General features: G+C 45.5%; 2 protein-coding genes across 2 annotated transcripts; both read left to right on the top strand.

The window, feature by feature from the left end:
- The first annotated feature begins 1,674 nt into the window (after positions 1-1,674).
- On the top strand, positions 1,675-5,146 carry TSPYL1 (TSPY like 1). The gene has a single exon (XM_036413345.2). The coding sequence runs from the start codon at positions 1,779-1,781 to the stop codon at positions 3,207-3,209; it is 1,431 nt and encodes a 476-aa protein (XP_036269238.1). The 5' UTR covers positions 1,675-1,778; the 3' UTR covers positions 3,210-5,146.
- A 4,517-nt stretch (positions 5,147-9,663) lies between these two features.
- Positions 9,664-13,819, top strand: TSPYL4 (TSPY like 4). Its single transcript, XM_036413346.2, has one exon. It carries the CDS (start codon positions 9,679-9,681, stop codon positions 11,065-11,067), a length of 1,389 nt encoding a protein of 462 aa, XP_036269239.2. The 5' UTR covers positions 9,664-9,678; the 3' UTR covers positions 11,068-13,819.
- Positions 13,820-15,297: the final 1,478 nt, after the last annotated feature.

Below are 15,297 nucleotides of genomic sequence, written 5' to 3'. Positions count from 1 at the left end.
GAGCCATTACTCAGCCGGTATGCCATAGAAAGCAGAGCAAATAGGAAAAAAGTGTTTGCCTCTTTTACACTCTAACTGCATGTTGGCATTCTGCAAGTTTGTAATTCTATTTTTTTAAATATTTTTTTTTTATTGATTTTACACAGAGAGGAATTGAGAGGGACAGAGAGTTAGAAACGTCGATGAGAAAGAAACACCGACCAGCTGCCTTTTGCACAACCCCCACTGGGGATGTGCCCACAACCAAGGTACATGCCCTTGACCCGGATCGAACCCTGGACCTTCTAGTCCGCAGGCCGACACTCTATCCATTGAGCCAAACCGGTCCCGGCTGTAATTCTATTTTAAGACCATTTTGGTTATCCATTTTAATGGGCTTTTCTTCATAAAATGGTGGCAGCTGGTCTTTCTCCCCCAGGCCTTGTGAAATCTCTAACACCCGTTTTCCTCACAAATCAGCACTCTGAAAGTAAAGCAACCAGAGACAATGGCATAACTCTTAAATAAACTCTGTGAGCTGATTGCCATGAAGACACACTTCATTATGGCCAAACTTTCCTATCTTCTTGCAGAACTAAATTTGCAAACAGATGAATAATTTACGGGGCTGGAAATAGCTTTTCTGTTTTCTACAGTGAGGGGCCACTGAGCAAGATTTAGCAAATTGATCCTGGCTTAATTCTTGCAGACATTATGCTGCACAAGTTCTTGGATGCAGGTTATAAATTTAGGATGGGCAAGGAGGAATATGCAACACCGATTGGCTTGTGCTCCCAGTGATGTTTCAGCCAGATATTGATATTTTCATGTCACTTCTCCGTGGAGAAAAGGGAAACAATCTGTGATTCATCCTGGTTTAAAAAATACAGAGAAGATTTTTTGCTTTCGGACATGATGGAGTAACAGGGGACAGACTTACCTTCTTGCCAAAATATTGAAAACCAGAGACACACATTTATACCAAGTATACAGTGTCGCCCTGTGGCCCCTACAATTACCCCAGCTTATGTGCTGGAGGCAGTTTCCAGATGCATTGTGGGGAGGACCCTCAGTGCTATCGGACTCAGAGTTCCTTATACATTTATTTTATTTGGTCTGTTTTAAATATATCCTATTGATTTTTAAAAATATATATTTTATTGATTTTTTACAGAGATGAAGGGAGAGAGATAGAGAATTAAAAACATTGATGAGAGAGTCATTGATCAGCTACCTCTTGCACATCCCCTACTGGGGATGTGCCTGCAACCAAGGTACATGCTCTTGACCAGAATCGAACCCGGGACCCTTCAGTCCGCAGGCTGAAGCTCTATCCACTGAGCCAAACCGTTTTCAGCCTTATTGATTTTTTACAGAGAGGAAGGGAGAGGGATAGAAAGCCAGAAACATCCATCAGCTGCCTCCTGCACATCTCCTACTGGGGATATGCCCACAACCAAGTTGCATGCCCTTGACCGAATGGAACCCGGGCGGATGCCCTATCCACTGAGCCAAACCAGCCAGGGCCCTTATACATGGATTTGCGTGAGTCAATGTATCGCTCCAACCGATAAAACTCCTCGGAGACAGAACTCGCTGGCGCCTGGCAACAGCCGCACCAATCCCCGGGAGCAGCCTAGTCGCGCGGGGAGCTCCGCAGCCGTGACGTCACCCTCACGGAGACCCTCGCGAGACCGGAGGGGTGGGCGGCGCCATTCGCCGGCGGACACAGACTGCGCGGCTTCTGTGAGGAGAGCGGACGGTCACTGACGGTTGGTCTGGCTGCTGCGAACGCCGACATGAGCGGCCTAGCCGGGGCCGAGGGGGCCCTGCACCCCCAGACCTGCAGCCCCGGTGCCCCCGCCCCCGCCCCCGGACAGCCGGACCCAGACCCGAGCCCGCAGCTCCGTGAGGAAACCGAGGCGTCACAGGTGATGGCGGAGCCGGGGGAGGGAGGCTCGGAGGCCGTCGCCCTCCCGCCGGTCCAGCTTCCAGAGGAGGAGAAGGAGGAGGAGGAGGAGGGAGCCTCACCCGACCCTGCGGCCGGTGGGGTCGGCGGCCGTGCCCCCCGGACCCCGGGTGGCGGGGGTGACGATGTCGGAGCGCCTGAAGCGGAGCCGGAGCAGGCCCCGCCCCCCGCCGCGGCCCCGGCGGCCGAGCCGGTGTCCATGGCAACGGGCCGCGGCCCCAACAATGGCGGTCCGCGCGGCCCCGGGGCGGCGCAGGCCGTGGAAGCCTGTGGCGCAGAGAAGCCGGGGTCGGAGGCGGTGGCCGAGGCGGCGGCCGCGGAAGTGAACCCGGTCTCGGTAGCAGTGGCTGAGGCGATGGTGGAAAAGGAAGGCGTGAAGGAGGAGAAAGGAGATGACGAAATGGAGATGAAAGAGGAGAAAGTAGATGAAGTGAAGGAGGAGAAAGGAGATGAAATGAAGGAGGAGAAAGGAGATGAAGAAGTGAAGGAGGAGGTGGAGGTAGAGGAGAAGCCAGTAGTAGGTGAGGAAATAGAAATGGCGGAGGAAAACCGAGCGGTGGAGGCGGTGGAGGAGGGGGCGGAGGGGGCAGGGCTGCCCCGGCCCCTGAATGTGAATTTCCGCGTGAACCTCCGCATGAACCCGCTGGAGGCCATCCAGCAGGAGCTGGACACTGTGAATGCTCAGGCCGACAGGGCCTTCCAGCAGCTGGAGCAGAAGTTTGGCCGGATGCGTCGGCACTACCTGGAGCGGAGGAATTACATCATTCAGAACATCCCGGGCTTCTGGGTCACCGCCTTCCGAAACCACCCCCAGCTGGCCCCCATGATCAGGGGCCAGGATGCCGAGATGCTGAGATACATCACCAATTTGGAAGTGAAGGAGTTCAGACACCCGAAAACCGGCTGCAAGTTCAAGTTCTTCTTCCGGAGAAACCCCTTCTTCAGAAACAAGCTGATTGTCAAAGAATACGAAGTCAGAGCCGGCCGAGTGGTGTCTCTCTCCACTCCAATCGTGTGGCGTCGGGGCCATGAGCCCCAGTCCTTCATTCGCAGAAACCAAGACGTCGTCTGCAATTTCTTCACCTGGTTTTCAGACCACAGCCTGCCGGAGTCTGACAAGATTGCCGAGATCATCAAAGAGGACCTGTGGCCGAATCCTCTGCAATACTACCTGCTGCGCGAAGGAGTCCGTAGAGCCAGACGCCGCCCACTGAGGGAACCAGTGGAGATCCCCAGGCCGTTTGGGTTCCAGTCTGGTTAAACTTGGTCCTTGGGACTACCTCTGCACAAGGTCCCCTGGCACTTCTTGCTGAAACCTGTGCTTGAGCAACAGAAATGGGTGGTATACCTTCTACTTTTTCCCCCCTGACATTTCTAAAACGTTTTTTTTTTTTCTCCCCTCTGGACATTTGTTTTCTCAACCGCAAGATTGGGACCTTCATAGCTGTGCTTCTCCACTTCTGTACAGCCTGACTTTTTCCACTTAATATATGACCTTCATGCTGTTCTGCATCACTGTCACATCCTGCAAGGCCATATTCACACTGCTGCTAAGTCAAGTAAATATGCTGTAAATTTCACTGCCTTTTTTTGCACTGCTTGGACTCTCTTTGTTTCCAGGGCCTCTGGTCTGGCTTTTACCATCTGGGATTCTAGCTTTTGTGTAGAGGCCTGTTCTACCCACCCTGTTCTGCAGGGCAAGCATACAGCCTATGGATTTTTGCAGAAAAGAAAACCACCAGAGACACTGAAGAGCAGCAGTGGTCCATTTGGTCTTCGTGATTCATGTGACTGCATTGCTCTCCTTGCACCTGTGGTCAGCTGTTGCCTGCTTCTGGCTGTGTCCACTCCTCTTAGCCTGCTGCCTACTCGATGAACATCTTCCAGACCATTGTCAGCTCCTCTCATTTCTGGTAAACCAGAATCTCTAGAACTGGTGGTGGACCCAAGTTTTCTGCTAGCACAAATTTCCTTTCCAGCCTTTCCATTCCTCATCCTCTTTCCCCTTGATCCTCATCATCCAAGAGCCCTACTTCAGAGAAGTGGTTGAGGTGACAAGTTTAGACCTTGTCCTTATGACAAGTATAAGGATGGTGTCCAGGCTTTCTCAGTATCTAGTGAATTCACACAAAACTTCGGTACCTCTCTGTACCTCCTTTCCTCATCCTGATGTAATTAGCAGTACACTTTCTGTGTGTTCCTTATCTCAAAATAAAAAACAACACTTAGAAACATCTGCAAAAGCAGATCTTGTAGTTAATTTGGCTCTCCTTGATTTCCAGGGACACTTTGACTGGTTTCCTCCCCACATGCCCTGACCCAACGAGGGCTGGGGATGAATTTGCAACCCAGGTATGTTTTCTTGACTGGGGATTGAACCCCCAGTCCTTTGGTGTAGTGGGTCAGTGCCCTAACCACTGCACATACTGGCCAGGATTTTTTTTTTCTTATGTTGTTAATCCTCACCCAACGATATTTTTTCCATTGATTTTGAGATAGTTGGAGGGAGGAAGAGGGGTGTTAAAGAGAGAAATATCCATGTGAAAGAGATTGCGATTGGTTGCCTCCAGGGCCAGCATCAAACCTGCAACCCAGGTACATGCCTTTGACCTTGACTAGGAATCAAATTGGCAACTCTTCAGTGCTTGGGCCAAGGCTCTAATCACTGAACCACACTGGCAAGGGTGAGAAGAGTTATTTAAAGAAATACAACTTTTGATGTTTTTTCTATATTTTTATTTGACTTAATTTATGGAGATAAATACTTTTATTTCACTAATACTTAATAAAATCCTGTTATTTTCTGTTTTTGCTTACTAGGAAAATTGAGTTATACAAGCTTTCTTTGCTTTTGTTTGGGAACATTTAGAAAAATAATCTTTCCAGATATATAGAGACTTAAATGAATATTCATAAAGGTTTTCAAACTTGTTCTTGTTTCTGTCAAAACTACATTCTTAGAAATATAAATAACTTGATTTTGTCAGATTATCAAGACTTTGGAAATTGTCTTCATGGAAAAATAACCTGTAAAAACAGTGTGGCTTGATTGTCTTGCTTGATAATTTGCCCTGCTAACAACTTATTAACAATTTAATTAAGTACTTGGAAGATTGCTCTGTCAAATTGGAAGTGTACCAATAACGTATTTATATTTACATATATGCATGTTGTTAAAATAAAAGTATGTTGTTACTCAGATAAGAGTTCTTATTTTTCACCCTATTAACAAACATGCTTGAAGAAATTATTAGAGATACAGATTATGGAATTTAATAAAGTTCTTCAATGAACACAACAGGCATTATCCCAAAAGTAAAATAAAGTATAGCACACTACCTTGAAAAAGTAGGGAAGAATGTTCCTTTTGTTTACTTTAAAATGTTAACAATTGTAACTGCTTATTCCTGTCAATTTTTCCCATACACTTTGTGCAATACCCCCATTCCACTCCAACCTTCACTTCCTTAAAGCTTCCATTTTTGTCTATGTAGATAATAGTTTCAGATCACTCAGGCTTGTCTTAGTCATTTGTGCATTTAATAAGCACACATTCAGAGAATTCTTACCATAAATGATATACTCTTCCCATAATTTCTTAGCTGTAGAAACTTGTTTGTTCTTCAAACCTCACCACCTCTCTCTGTCAAATCCTTCAAGGTCTGTCATAAATCACTCTTCTCTTTTACACTTTTTTCTGTTCCCCTTAGAGAAAATGAAACTTTAAAAAAATATATATATTTTTTGTTGATTTTTCACAGAGAGGAAGGGAGAGAGATAGAGAGTTAGAAACATCGATTAGCTTCCTCCTGCACACCCCCCACTGGGGATGTGCCCGCAACCAAGGTACATGTCCTTGACCTTAATCGAACCTGGGACCTTTCAATCTACAGGCCAACGTTGTATCCACTGAGCCAAACAGGTTTTGGCTGAAACTTTTATGTACTTGGTGTACTTTGTAGGACACTCTGTTCTAGAAAATAACACAGTAATTCATTATGTTGAATTCCATGAACATTTGTTAAGGCATCTGTCAGGCCCCAGGAAGATAACAAGTGTAAGAAGAGAGAATGCATTCCATTTATTGTTAAAGAACTAGGGAAAGGCTACTGGAAACAAATAATTGACAGAGTGACAAAGATTTATTCACATGTCTTTCACTGTCCCTTTCTGGTTTGGAAGTTTTGTGAAAGCAGAGATGGAAAAGGATGTTTTTTACCTTCGTCACTACATCTAGCTTAATGTACATAGTTGTTACCAGATAAATACTGAATGACAAAATGAACAACTCAAATGGAGATAGACAAAATAACCTCGTACCCAGCCAAGCATGTCAAACTTGAGGCCTGCAGGCTGCATGTGGCTCACAAGGAATATTTTTTCGGCCCAGCCAATACAATGGTATGTAAGGAATGCTTTAATAAAAATTTGTAACTTAATTTTTACAATATCCTATTATATATAACTAGAGCCCCGATACACAAAATTCATGCAAGAGTAGGCCTTCCTCCCCCTGACTGCCGGCACCAGCTTCCCTCTGGCACCTGAGACCCAGGCTTCCCTCGCAGTCCCAGCTTCGTCCAGAAGGACATCAGGTCTAATTAGCATATCATGCTTTTATTATATATTATTAATAACGAACTACAATGTTTGCTAATGACTGATTAATCTTGTTGCATTCATTTCCCTTATGCCCCAAATGTGCAGGTGGACCATTTCTCTCCACTGATACTAGCAGCGAATATTTAAGCAGCCGATTGCCATGTCATTTGCACTGACCTGTTTGGTGTGCGCAACTGGAAATACTTCGCTTTCAGAGAATAAGAAAAATAGGTTTATTTGCATTATGCTTATTAACTTGTGCAGTTATTCAGTGTCTGGTAAGTTAATGTTCAAGGAAAAATTTATTTCTATTAAAATGTTCTATTTTATGTTAACGATTACTCATTTATTTCAGCCCTTTGCATTCAGCTAAATAAAACTTTATTTAAATATCCAAATTAACCTGTGTTTCCATGAAAAATGAAGCTTTTGGGGGGGGGGGGGCGGCCCTCACATAAACTTTAACCTTATTTATTTGGCTTTGTTAGCCTTTGAGTTCGACATGTGTATTAAATAAAAGCAAAAGTTAGAGAAAATCCAAACACTTAACATTTAACTGTTTCACTTGCCATCTTAACAGAGCATCAACTTTGGATCATCTTATACATGCTTTGTTTTTGTACATCTTAAGGTGACTATTCACTTGGAGATTGAAGTTCGTTACATTCTAGACATGTGCTAATACAGCAGCCATGAGCCATCAATGACTATTGAGCACTTTGTGGCTAGTCCAAATTCAGATCTGATTTCTCATACTTAACCATTTTTTAACTGTGTCTACTGGTAAATTTTAACTTACATGGGGGACAGCATGGGTCTAGACTTCTTGAGTATCTCAAAGTGTATAAAAAAAAATCTAAAAATAAACGTTATTCTTTCTCCCTATGAAATTTTTTGTGACTTTAGGACAAGGATTATCTAGTCTAGATTCAAGTTGGGTAAAGTATAATTAGAGTAAGGTGACCAGATCGTCCCACTTTTGGCCAGACAGTCCCGAATCGGGACTTTTTAAAAACGCCGCGGGAAAAATTATTAAAAATCGGGACTGTCCCGCCAAAAGCGGGACGATCTGGTCACCTTAAACTAGAGGCCAGTGGGTAAAAAAGGATAATGAAATAAAATGCCTTTTATAATCTTGTTCTAAGATATATCTTGCAGAACGTATTGTGTAAAACTATTTTTCTGGATATAAGTAAGGTAGATCTGGGTGCCAAACTGGCACTGATAGTTATATTGGTTAATAAGTTGCTAGTAATATTTAGACCTATAGCTTCATATTTTTCTAGAATAAAATATTCTGTACTTTTTTGGCTTACAGAGTATATGAAGCTCAGAAAATAAAAATATTTTCAGTCATTATACCATTTTGTGTGTATTACATGGGCTGCACGTTTTAGCAGTTAGCCAGCAACAGAAAAATAAATCTGAATCTAGCATTCCATCAAGTCAATTCAATGCCCACCACTTGAGAAGCATATTTGATTGTTAAAAATTAATGTGCTAATTGCTGCAACAGCAATTATTTTATATATCAGATACTATATTAAGGATTAAATGGAATATAGATATTGTCATTGCTCTTGAAGAACTATCTCATTGGGGGGATATCTCTCTTCCGATGTTTTCTCTAGCAAATCACATACTCAAACCCGGCACATGCACAAGAAAATGGGATTTATGTGGTCAAGAGGTGTCAATGATCAGGACCATCCCTTCAGGCCAACTTCTCCCTCCAGGTTAATTTATAATTGAAGTGCCTAGGCTATAGAAACAATAAGTATAATCTTTATTAATTAGGATGGGAGGTGTTTCATTTGTGAGCAGTATTTTCTTCATGTTTGAAGTGCTTTCAGTTCTGAAGGGCCTCCTTGATACATTTCCTTTGACCTCAGCATTTGTTAAGACCCACCTAAGAATTTACATCATATCAAATTAGGAAAACAATGTCTATTTTTTGGCTTCATGTTCTCAGTACTTGCATTTAATGTAACTTTATTGAGAACAGGCCAGGAAGAAATGGTTCTATTGAAAATGAAAAGGGGCCTCTGTCTTTCTCTTAAAATTCATAAGGGAAACATAATTTTTTTAATTAAAAAATAATGAAAAGGGTCACTTAAGCTGCTAACTATTGTAATACCCAGATGTCTTCCTACTGGCCAAGAGGCAAGAAAACACACTAGCTTTAAGTTGGGATTAAATCACAGTTTTAGAATCTTCCCCCAAGTATATTAGGCAAAATAAATACCTTCTCTGAGCCTCAGTTTCATGTTCACAATGCAGGGATGATAATACCTATTTCATAAGCTGAGAAGCTACCCACCCCATGTCCACCTGTCCCACAGTGAATTATCACAGAAGCCAATTTTGGTAAATATTTGCTGGCTTCATGTCCACTGGCATTATGAAGCAACAACTTTTTTAGATTAAGATTATAATCAGGGGATAAGCAACAGAGTATGCCTAATTTTAGAAATTAAAATCTGAGATTACATTTCTTCCAGTAATGCTTAAAGGCTGAATTTGCACACTTGTGTCTAAGTCACTCCTAAATAAGGAAAATACAGCATCTTCCTACTTACACAGTGAAGAGGAAATATTGTCCAATTACTTTGTAGGTGTTGGCCAGAGTATATAAACTTTAAAATATGTGTGGAAAATTGAAATTATCTTTTAGGACGTCTTCTGGGGATGAGCAGGTTTCCCTTTCAGTTGCTCCTAATGACTTAAATGCTCACACTTCACACAGTAACACTTCACTTTTCTTAAGCGTCAAAGTCTGTTCATCTCAATTCTTTGTAAAGAGCCAAGAATCTCTGCCTTAAAGAAGGAAGGCCTGGGCATTGCTGAATCCACTTTATACACGAGAAGCCCTGGGAGCTGACTTGAATATACAACAACGAAAGCCTTAGGAAATCCGCGTGAACCGAATTCGCCCATGCTGGAGTTTGCTGCATCGATTCACGAAAGCCAAACCTCTCCCAGACCGACGAAACTGAAAACGTTTTGTAACCTAAGGACAACGGACTACCTGGTATGGCCAGCATCATCCCAGGGAGCAGTTGCTTCTTGCGCAATCGCGATACGCTGCCGTCCTGACGTCACCGGTTGCCATGGCAACATCCTCCGGGATGCGGGCGAGAGAGGGGTGGCGCGAAGGGCGGAGCACCACTGCTGCAGCGGACCAGGCTCGCTCTCCTGCAGGTCTGACTCCTTCCAAAATGAACGGTCCGGAGGAGGCCAGCAGCCCTTCCGCCGCTAAAACCTGCGGCCCCGCCACTCCCGACCCGGCCCCGGCACCCCCGAACCTAAGCCCGCGCCGGAGGAGCGAGGACGCCGCCGAGGCGCCGCGGGCGATGGCGATGGCGACGGCGATGGCGATGGCGCCCACAGGTGAGGGCGAGGGCAGCGCGGAGAGCCCGGCGGAGGGGGGCGCATCCCCGGCCCCCGCGGCCTGCGGCCCCGAGCCCGGCGATCGGGAGGTTAGGGGTGGTGATGCGGCCGCCAAAACGGCCCCGGAGGAGGCTCGGCCCCAGGCAGGGGGGCCGGGCGCAGCCCCTGCCTCCCCCTCGGCGGCTGTGGCTGCCGACCAGAGCCAGGAAAATGGCTGTCCGCCGGGAGAGCCGCGCGGCCCAGCTGGGGAGAAAGCTCCAGAAGCCCGTGGCGCAGAGGGACCGGGGTCTCTGGCGATGCCTGGGGCCACGGCCGAGGACGGGGTGACCAAGAAGGGCGCCGCCTCAGCCTCAGCCGCGGTGGGAAAGGAGGGAGTGGCGGCGGCGGCGGCGGCGGCGGCGGCGGAGAAGACATTGGCGCAGAAGGAGGAGAAGGTGGTGGGGGCAGGAGTGAAAGAGGAGGCGCGGGCTGGGAGCCCCAAGGCCAGCCACTCCATGGACTCGCTGGAGGCCATCGACCAGGAGCTGCTAAACGTCAATGCGCAGGCGGACAGGGCCTTCCATCAGCTGGAGCGCAAGTTCGGCCGCATGCGGAGGCTCCACATGCAGCGCAGAAGTTTCATCATCCAGAACATCCCCGGTTTCTGGGTCATCGCCTTTGGGAACCACCCCCAGCTGTCACCTATGATCAGCGGCCAGGATGAAGAAATGATGAGGTACATGGTCAATCTGGAGGTGGAGGAGCTTAAGCACCCGAGAGCAGGCTGCAAATTCAAGTTCATCTTTCAGGGCAACCCCTACTTCCGAAATGACGCGCTCGTCAAGGAGTATGAGCGCAGGTCCTCTGGCCGCGTGGTGTCCCTCGCCACCCCGATCCGCTGGCACCCGGGCCAAGACCCCCAGACCCATAGCCACAGGAACCGGCAAGGGAACTCGATCCCCAGTTTCTTCAACTGGTTCTCAGACCACAGCCTCCTGGAATTTGACAGGATTGCTGAGATTATCAAAGGAGAGCTGTGGTCCAATCCCCTCCAGTACTACCTGATGGGGGAAGGGCCCCGAAGATTTCGAGACCCAGGGAGACAGCCAGTGGAGAGCCCCCGGGCCTTCAGGTTCCAGTCTGGCTAGCTCCTGGCCTGGGAGAAGCTCCTGCACCCCGTTTCTTGACCACCTCCTCTTGGATCCCGTGCTTAGCCAGTCGCATGCACGCTCCCGTCTGTTTTCTCTTCACCCTGGATTATTTTGTTCTTTAGTTCTTCTAAAGTCTTCAATCAGTTGCAAGATTATGGCTTCTATGTCTGTGCTCATCTTCCTCTGGGCCTCCTTGCTGTTCTGCAAAGCGTTACGTGATCCAAGTGCATGGCCTTGTATTGCTTTTGTGCCAAGCACAAGACGCCGCGGATATGCACTGACTTCCTTTGCATGCCTTGGGCCCCGTCGGTGACGATGGTCTTTCCCCAGGGTCTCCAGGGGTTATCTGCCACAAGTTAACTTGATATATAGCTTTGCAAATAACCAGCTGGGCTTCATACTTTATGCTGGCTGTGCTCCTACACCTGGTACTCTGTGGCAAGATCTTTTGAGCTTCACCCCTGCAAGATGAAGCTGATGTAGATGGTGCCAGTCATCAACCCAAACTGGACATTCCAGGCTACCGCTAACTGGTTCCCAGCTGCCTTCCTGGGCGTATGCCATCCAACCTGCTGGTTATCTGGCAGAATAAGCAGGTGGCTGTGGGTAGCTGATGGTCTTGAACCAGGTAGCAGATGACAGGCATACTGTGTCATGTTGATCTTTTGCCTTTGGTCACTGTACTTTGACCAAGTTCTGGTGAGTATGAAAGCTGGGCTGTGGCCTCCCAAACCTGGTTTCAGTCTTTTGGATGTGCTTTGCCCACGTACCATAGCCTGCCTCTTCAGGAACTATCTGTGGACTGAAGCCCCCAGGCAGCACACAGGAACACCCCCTCCCCCCTTCCCCTAAACCCCTCCAAATGGTTACCCATCAACCCACTGGCTGTCAGTGTGACAGTGCCCAAAGCAAGGCAACAACCTTTCTGAGTCCTGGCCAATAAACCCCCCTTAATCTGGGCAACTTGGTTAGGCATCCCCTTCCTTACCTATTCTAAGCATGATGAAGTTGCTAGGCTGGGGTCACTGAGGACCATGTATTGCTATTCCTCTTCCTCTTACCCCCCTTCTCCCCCTCCTCCCTCAAGAGGCAATTACAGTTCAGAAAAAAACAATACTAAAGCAGGGTTTTGGTTTCATTGGCTCTCCCCTTGACTGTATCCAGAGGGAGAAAGCTACTGTATAATAGATTCTCCAGGTCTCATTGCCCTCTTCTGCCCTCATGCCTCCACCCACTTCCTTAAGCAAGATCGAAATGTTTCAAAGGGAGACCTATGGGTAAATTGTTTAGTTAGGCAGCGCTCTTTTGGACCAACGCTGACAATCTCATCCTTTCTCATGATTTACCAAAACCTCCTGTGTTTTTTAATCTTTAGTGTGAGAGTCCGGGAGGAGAGACAGAAGCACTTCACAGAGATGGGTTCAAGACTCACCGCAGGTTGTGATTTAAAACAACCAAAAATTAGTTTGACTCTACTTTCCTAAAGATGGCAATTTTTTTTTTTTGGGGGGGGGGGGCTTGGACAACTTAGAAAGCAGCATTTGTGGGTCAGCCCTGTGTTCTGTACTATTATAGCCCTGATGTCTTAAGGGCCTCCATCTTACTGCCTGGCCCTTGGCTCTCAGTTCTCAGCTTCCTCTTTTCCTTCCCTGCTTCTGCCCTGACAAAGAGGGAGCAGGCTGCTGTCTGCATTGTGGCAAATGCCAAGTCTTCCTCCTAGCGTGTAAGGAGGTTTGTGGGCCCTCTGGATTTTCAGACAAGTTCTAGCTGGGGGGACAACAGTGTGTCAGGGCTGTGTTACTTCTGGAGGGGTGTGGTGGTGCTGATGACACCCACCCTCACCCTTTCTCCTTCCTTTGTGAAGGTTTGGCCATAAGCTACCCAGGGCTTGGGGAATCTGGGTACAGAGCAGTGGGGACTATGCTCTAAACTGGAGAAACTGGAAGCCCAGAAACAAATGAGCCTGCTGCGGAGTGGCCTTGGGAAGGCAGGCAGGGAAGACCGGAACCCTGCAGGTTCAGGGGGGAGAGAGAGGCCCAAGGCTCTGCCCAGGAGATGTGGGGAAATTAAAGTGATTATTTAAAGAGGATGCTTGGGAGAGGGTCTCCCCCTAACTTTTCCTGTATCCTCCAATTCACCAGATTTTTATACACACCAATGCAAGCCTAGATATTTCCTATTATTCTAGGAGTGAACTTTTATATGTGGAAGATCGATGGTATTTGCTTATTTCACTGTGATTGAGTAAAATTCTATTCCTTTCTCCATTTTTGCCTTGCTGTGAATTGAATTGACATTTACAGACCTGTGTTGTTTTGTTTTTGTTTTTGCTTGTAATTGAGAATGTGTGCAAAAATATCAAACTTGTTCCCTGTGCAGAATGAAGACTTCTGTGAATATTATGAATATATCAGCCTGTTCTGGTCTATCTTTGTATATAGCTCTCTATCCTTAGAAGTAGAATTTGAATAATGTGATCTTTGAAGAGTCTGAAATTATGCAAATGTTGCTGACTTGTGAAAATAATCTCAGAAGAAAAATGTAACCTTATTTGATATTTCTTGCCCTAGTAGTAATGTGGTACTTGATATTTTATGTTCCTAATCAGTGTAAGTGCTTGTAGAATTGCTCTGTCAAATTAAATAAGGGTCCTTTTGTCTTCATGTGCTCAAAAGAAAAGTAAAATCTGTCAGTCTGCTGTATTGTTTTCACCAAAATAAAAATTAATAAAGTTGTATGTTGTCTAGGTAAGCATTATTCTGAAGGTTAACAAAAGAGGCAACAACCACCAAACTTCCTAAGATCTTTTTTTGGCTTGGAAAATGGTAAATAGGCCCATTGCAGCTATATACTCATGGACATAATTTTCTTTCTGTACAACCAGTGATTCAACATGGTGGTTCCTTTTAACAGGCACTTAGGAATGTAATCCCCTTCACTAATGTATTAAACTTTGTTAAGCTTTGATCTTTACCAAGAAACTACTAAGGTCAAAATACCAAGGAAGTAAAATTAAGGTTTTTTTTGTTTGTTTTTGTTTTTAATGAGTCTGAGAATAGACTTATATGGAACAAAAACCTGATTATCAAGCAATCTGTGCTGTTGTTAATTTAAGTAATAACCCAACTTCTCTATAGGCCCAGATATCCCCTTTCCATTAAGTTTCCTTGGACCAGTTTCATTATTCCTTCTCCATTTTGGTTTCCTCAGCACAAGAGAGGGAAATTTGCTAAGTATTCAAGGTGAACATTTGAACTTGACTACAAAGAAAGAGTAAATCTGCTTACTCTGCCTTTAGCACCTTGTGGCTTGCAGAGCAAATTTCATTCTATTCCTGTGACTATTGGTTCTCTATTTTACACTTCCAGGTAAGTTCTGTTTTAGTATTTTAAAGTTACACGTTATTTTAGGACAGAACCCATGTCTTCATTTCTAATCCCTTACATGCCCCAGCATGGTGATCATTAAATTGAAATGTAGTTTTAGACAGACTAAGAATCAGTCTAAATCCAATGTTGGAAGAGTTAGCCAACCAACGAAGAGCATGATTTTGGGGATCAAATTTAGGCTCATGTACAGAATCTGTTGCTTAGTAACCAAACAACTTTGAAGGAGCATATAATCTAACCTCTGAATTTTCATTTCCCCATCTGTAAATCAGTAATTACACTTCTTAGATGGTTGCTGTAGGAAGTAAATAAGGTATATAAAATAGCATGGTAAGGTGTCAGCACACATTGATTGCTATTATATTTTTACCATATTTCTGAGGATGATTCTAGAGACCAAGAATTTACCTTTTTTTAAAAAAATATATACTATTTTATTGATTTTTTTCAGAGAGGAAGGGAGAGAGATAGAGAGCTAGAAACATCAATGAGAGAGAATCATTGATCAGCTGCCTCTTGCACACCCCTACTGGGGATAAGCCTGCAACCAAGGTACATGCCCTTGACCGGAATCGAACCTGGGACCTTTCAGTCCACAGGCCGACGCTCTATCCACTGAGCCAAACCGGTTTTGGCATAATTTACCTTTTTGAAATTACCCTTTATGGACTGACCATAGCCAAGGGTTTTTAAGGGAAGCAACTGGACCACACCAGGTGAGCACTCTCAAATATATCCCAGTCTTGCAGTGATCCAGTAGCCAACTCTATGATAACCTTGTTATCAAGCGCCTGAGAAGAGGTACGGAAATGCTACTGCAACATCCTATTAAAAAAAA

This window comes from Pipistrellus kuhlii, unplaced genomic scaffold, assembly GCF_014108245.1.
Source record: "Pipistrellus kuhlii isolate mPipKuh1 unplaced genomic scaffold, mPipKuh1.p scaffold_m20_p_5, whole genome shotgun sequence".
NCBI classification, from domain to species: Eukaryota; Metazoa; Chordata; class Mammalia; order Chiroptera; family Vespertilionidae; genus Pipistrellus; species Pipistrellus kuhlii.
This window is presented reverse-complemented; position numbering and strand designations above follow the sequence as displayed.

What these genes read in the sequence shown, in the direction of transcription:
- TSPYL1 (XM_036413345.2), top strand. Translation starts at nt 1,779, where the DNA reads ATGAGCGGCCTAGCCGGGGCCGAGGGGGCCCTGCACCCCCAGACCTGC.
- TSPYL4 (XM_036413346.2), top strand. Translation starts at nt 9,679, where the DNA reads ATGCGGGCGAGAGAGGGGTGGCGCGAAGGGCGGAGCACCACTGCTGCA.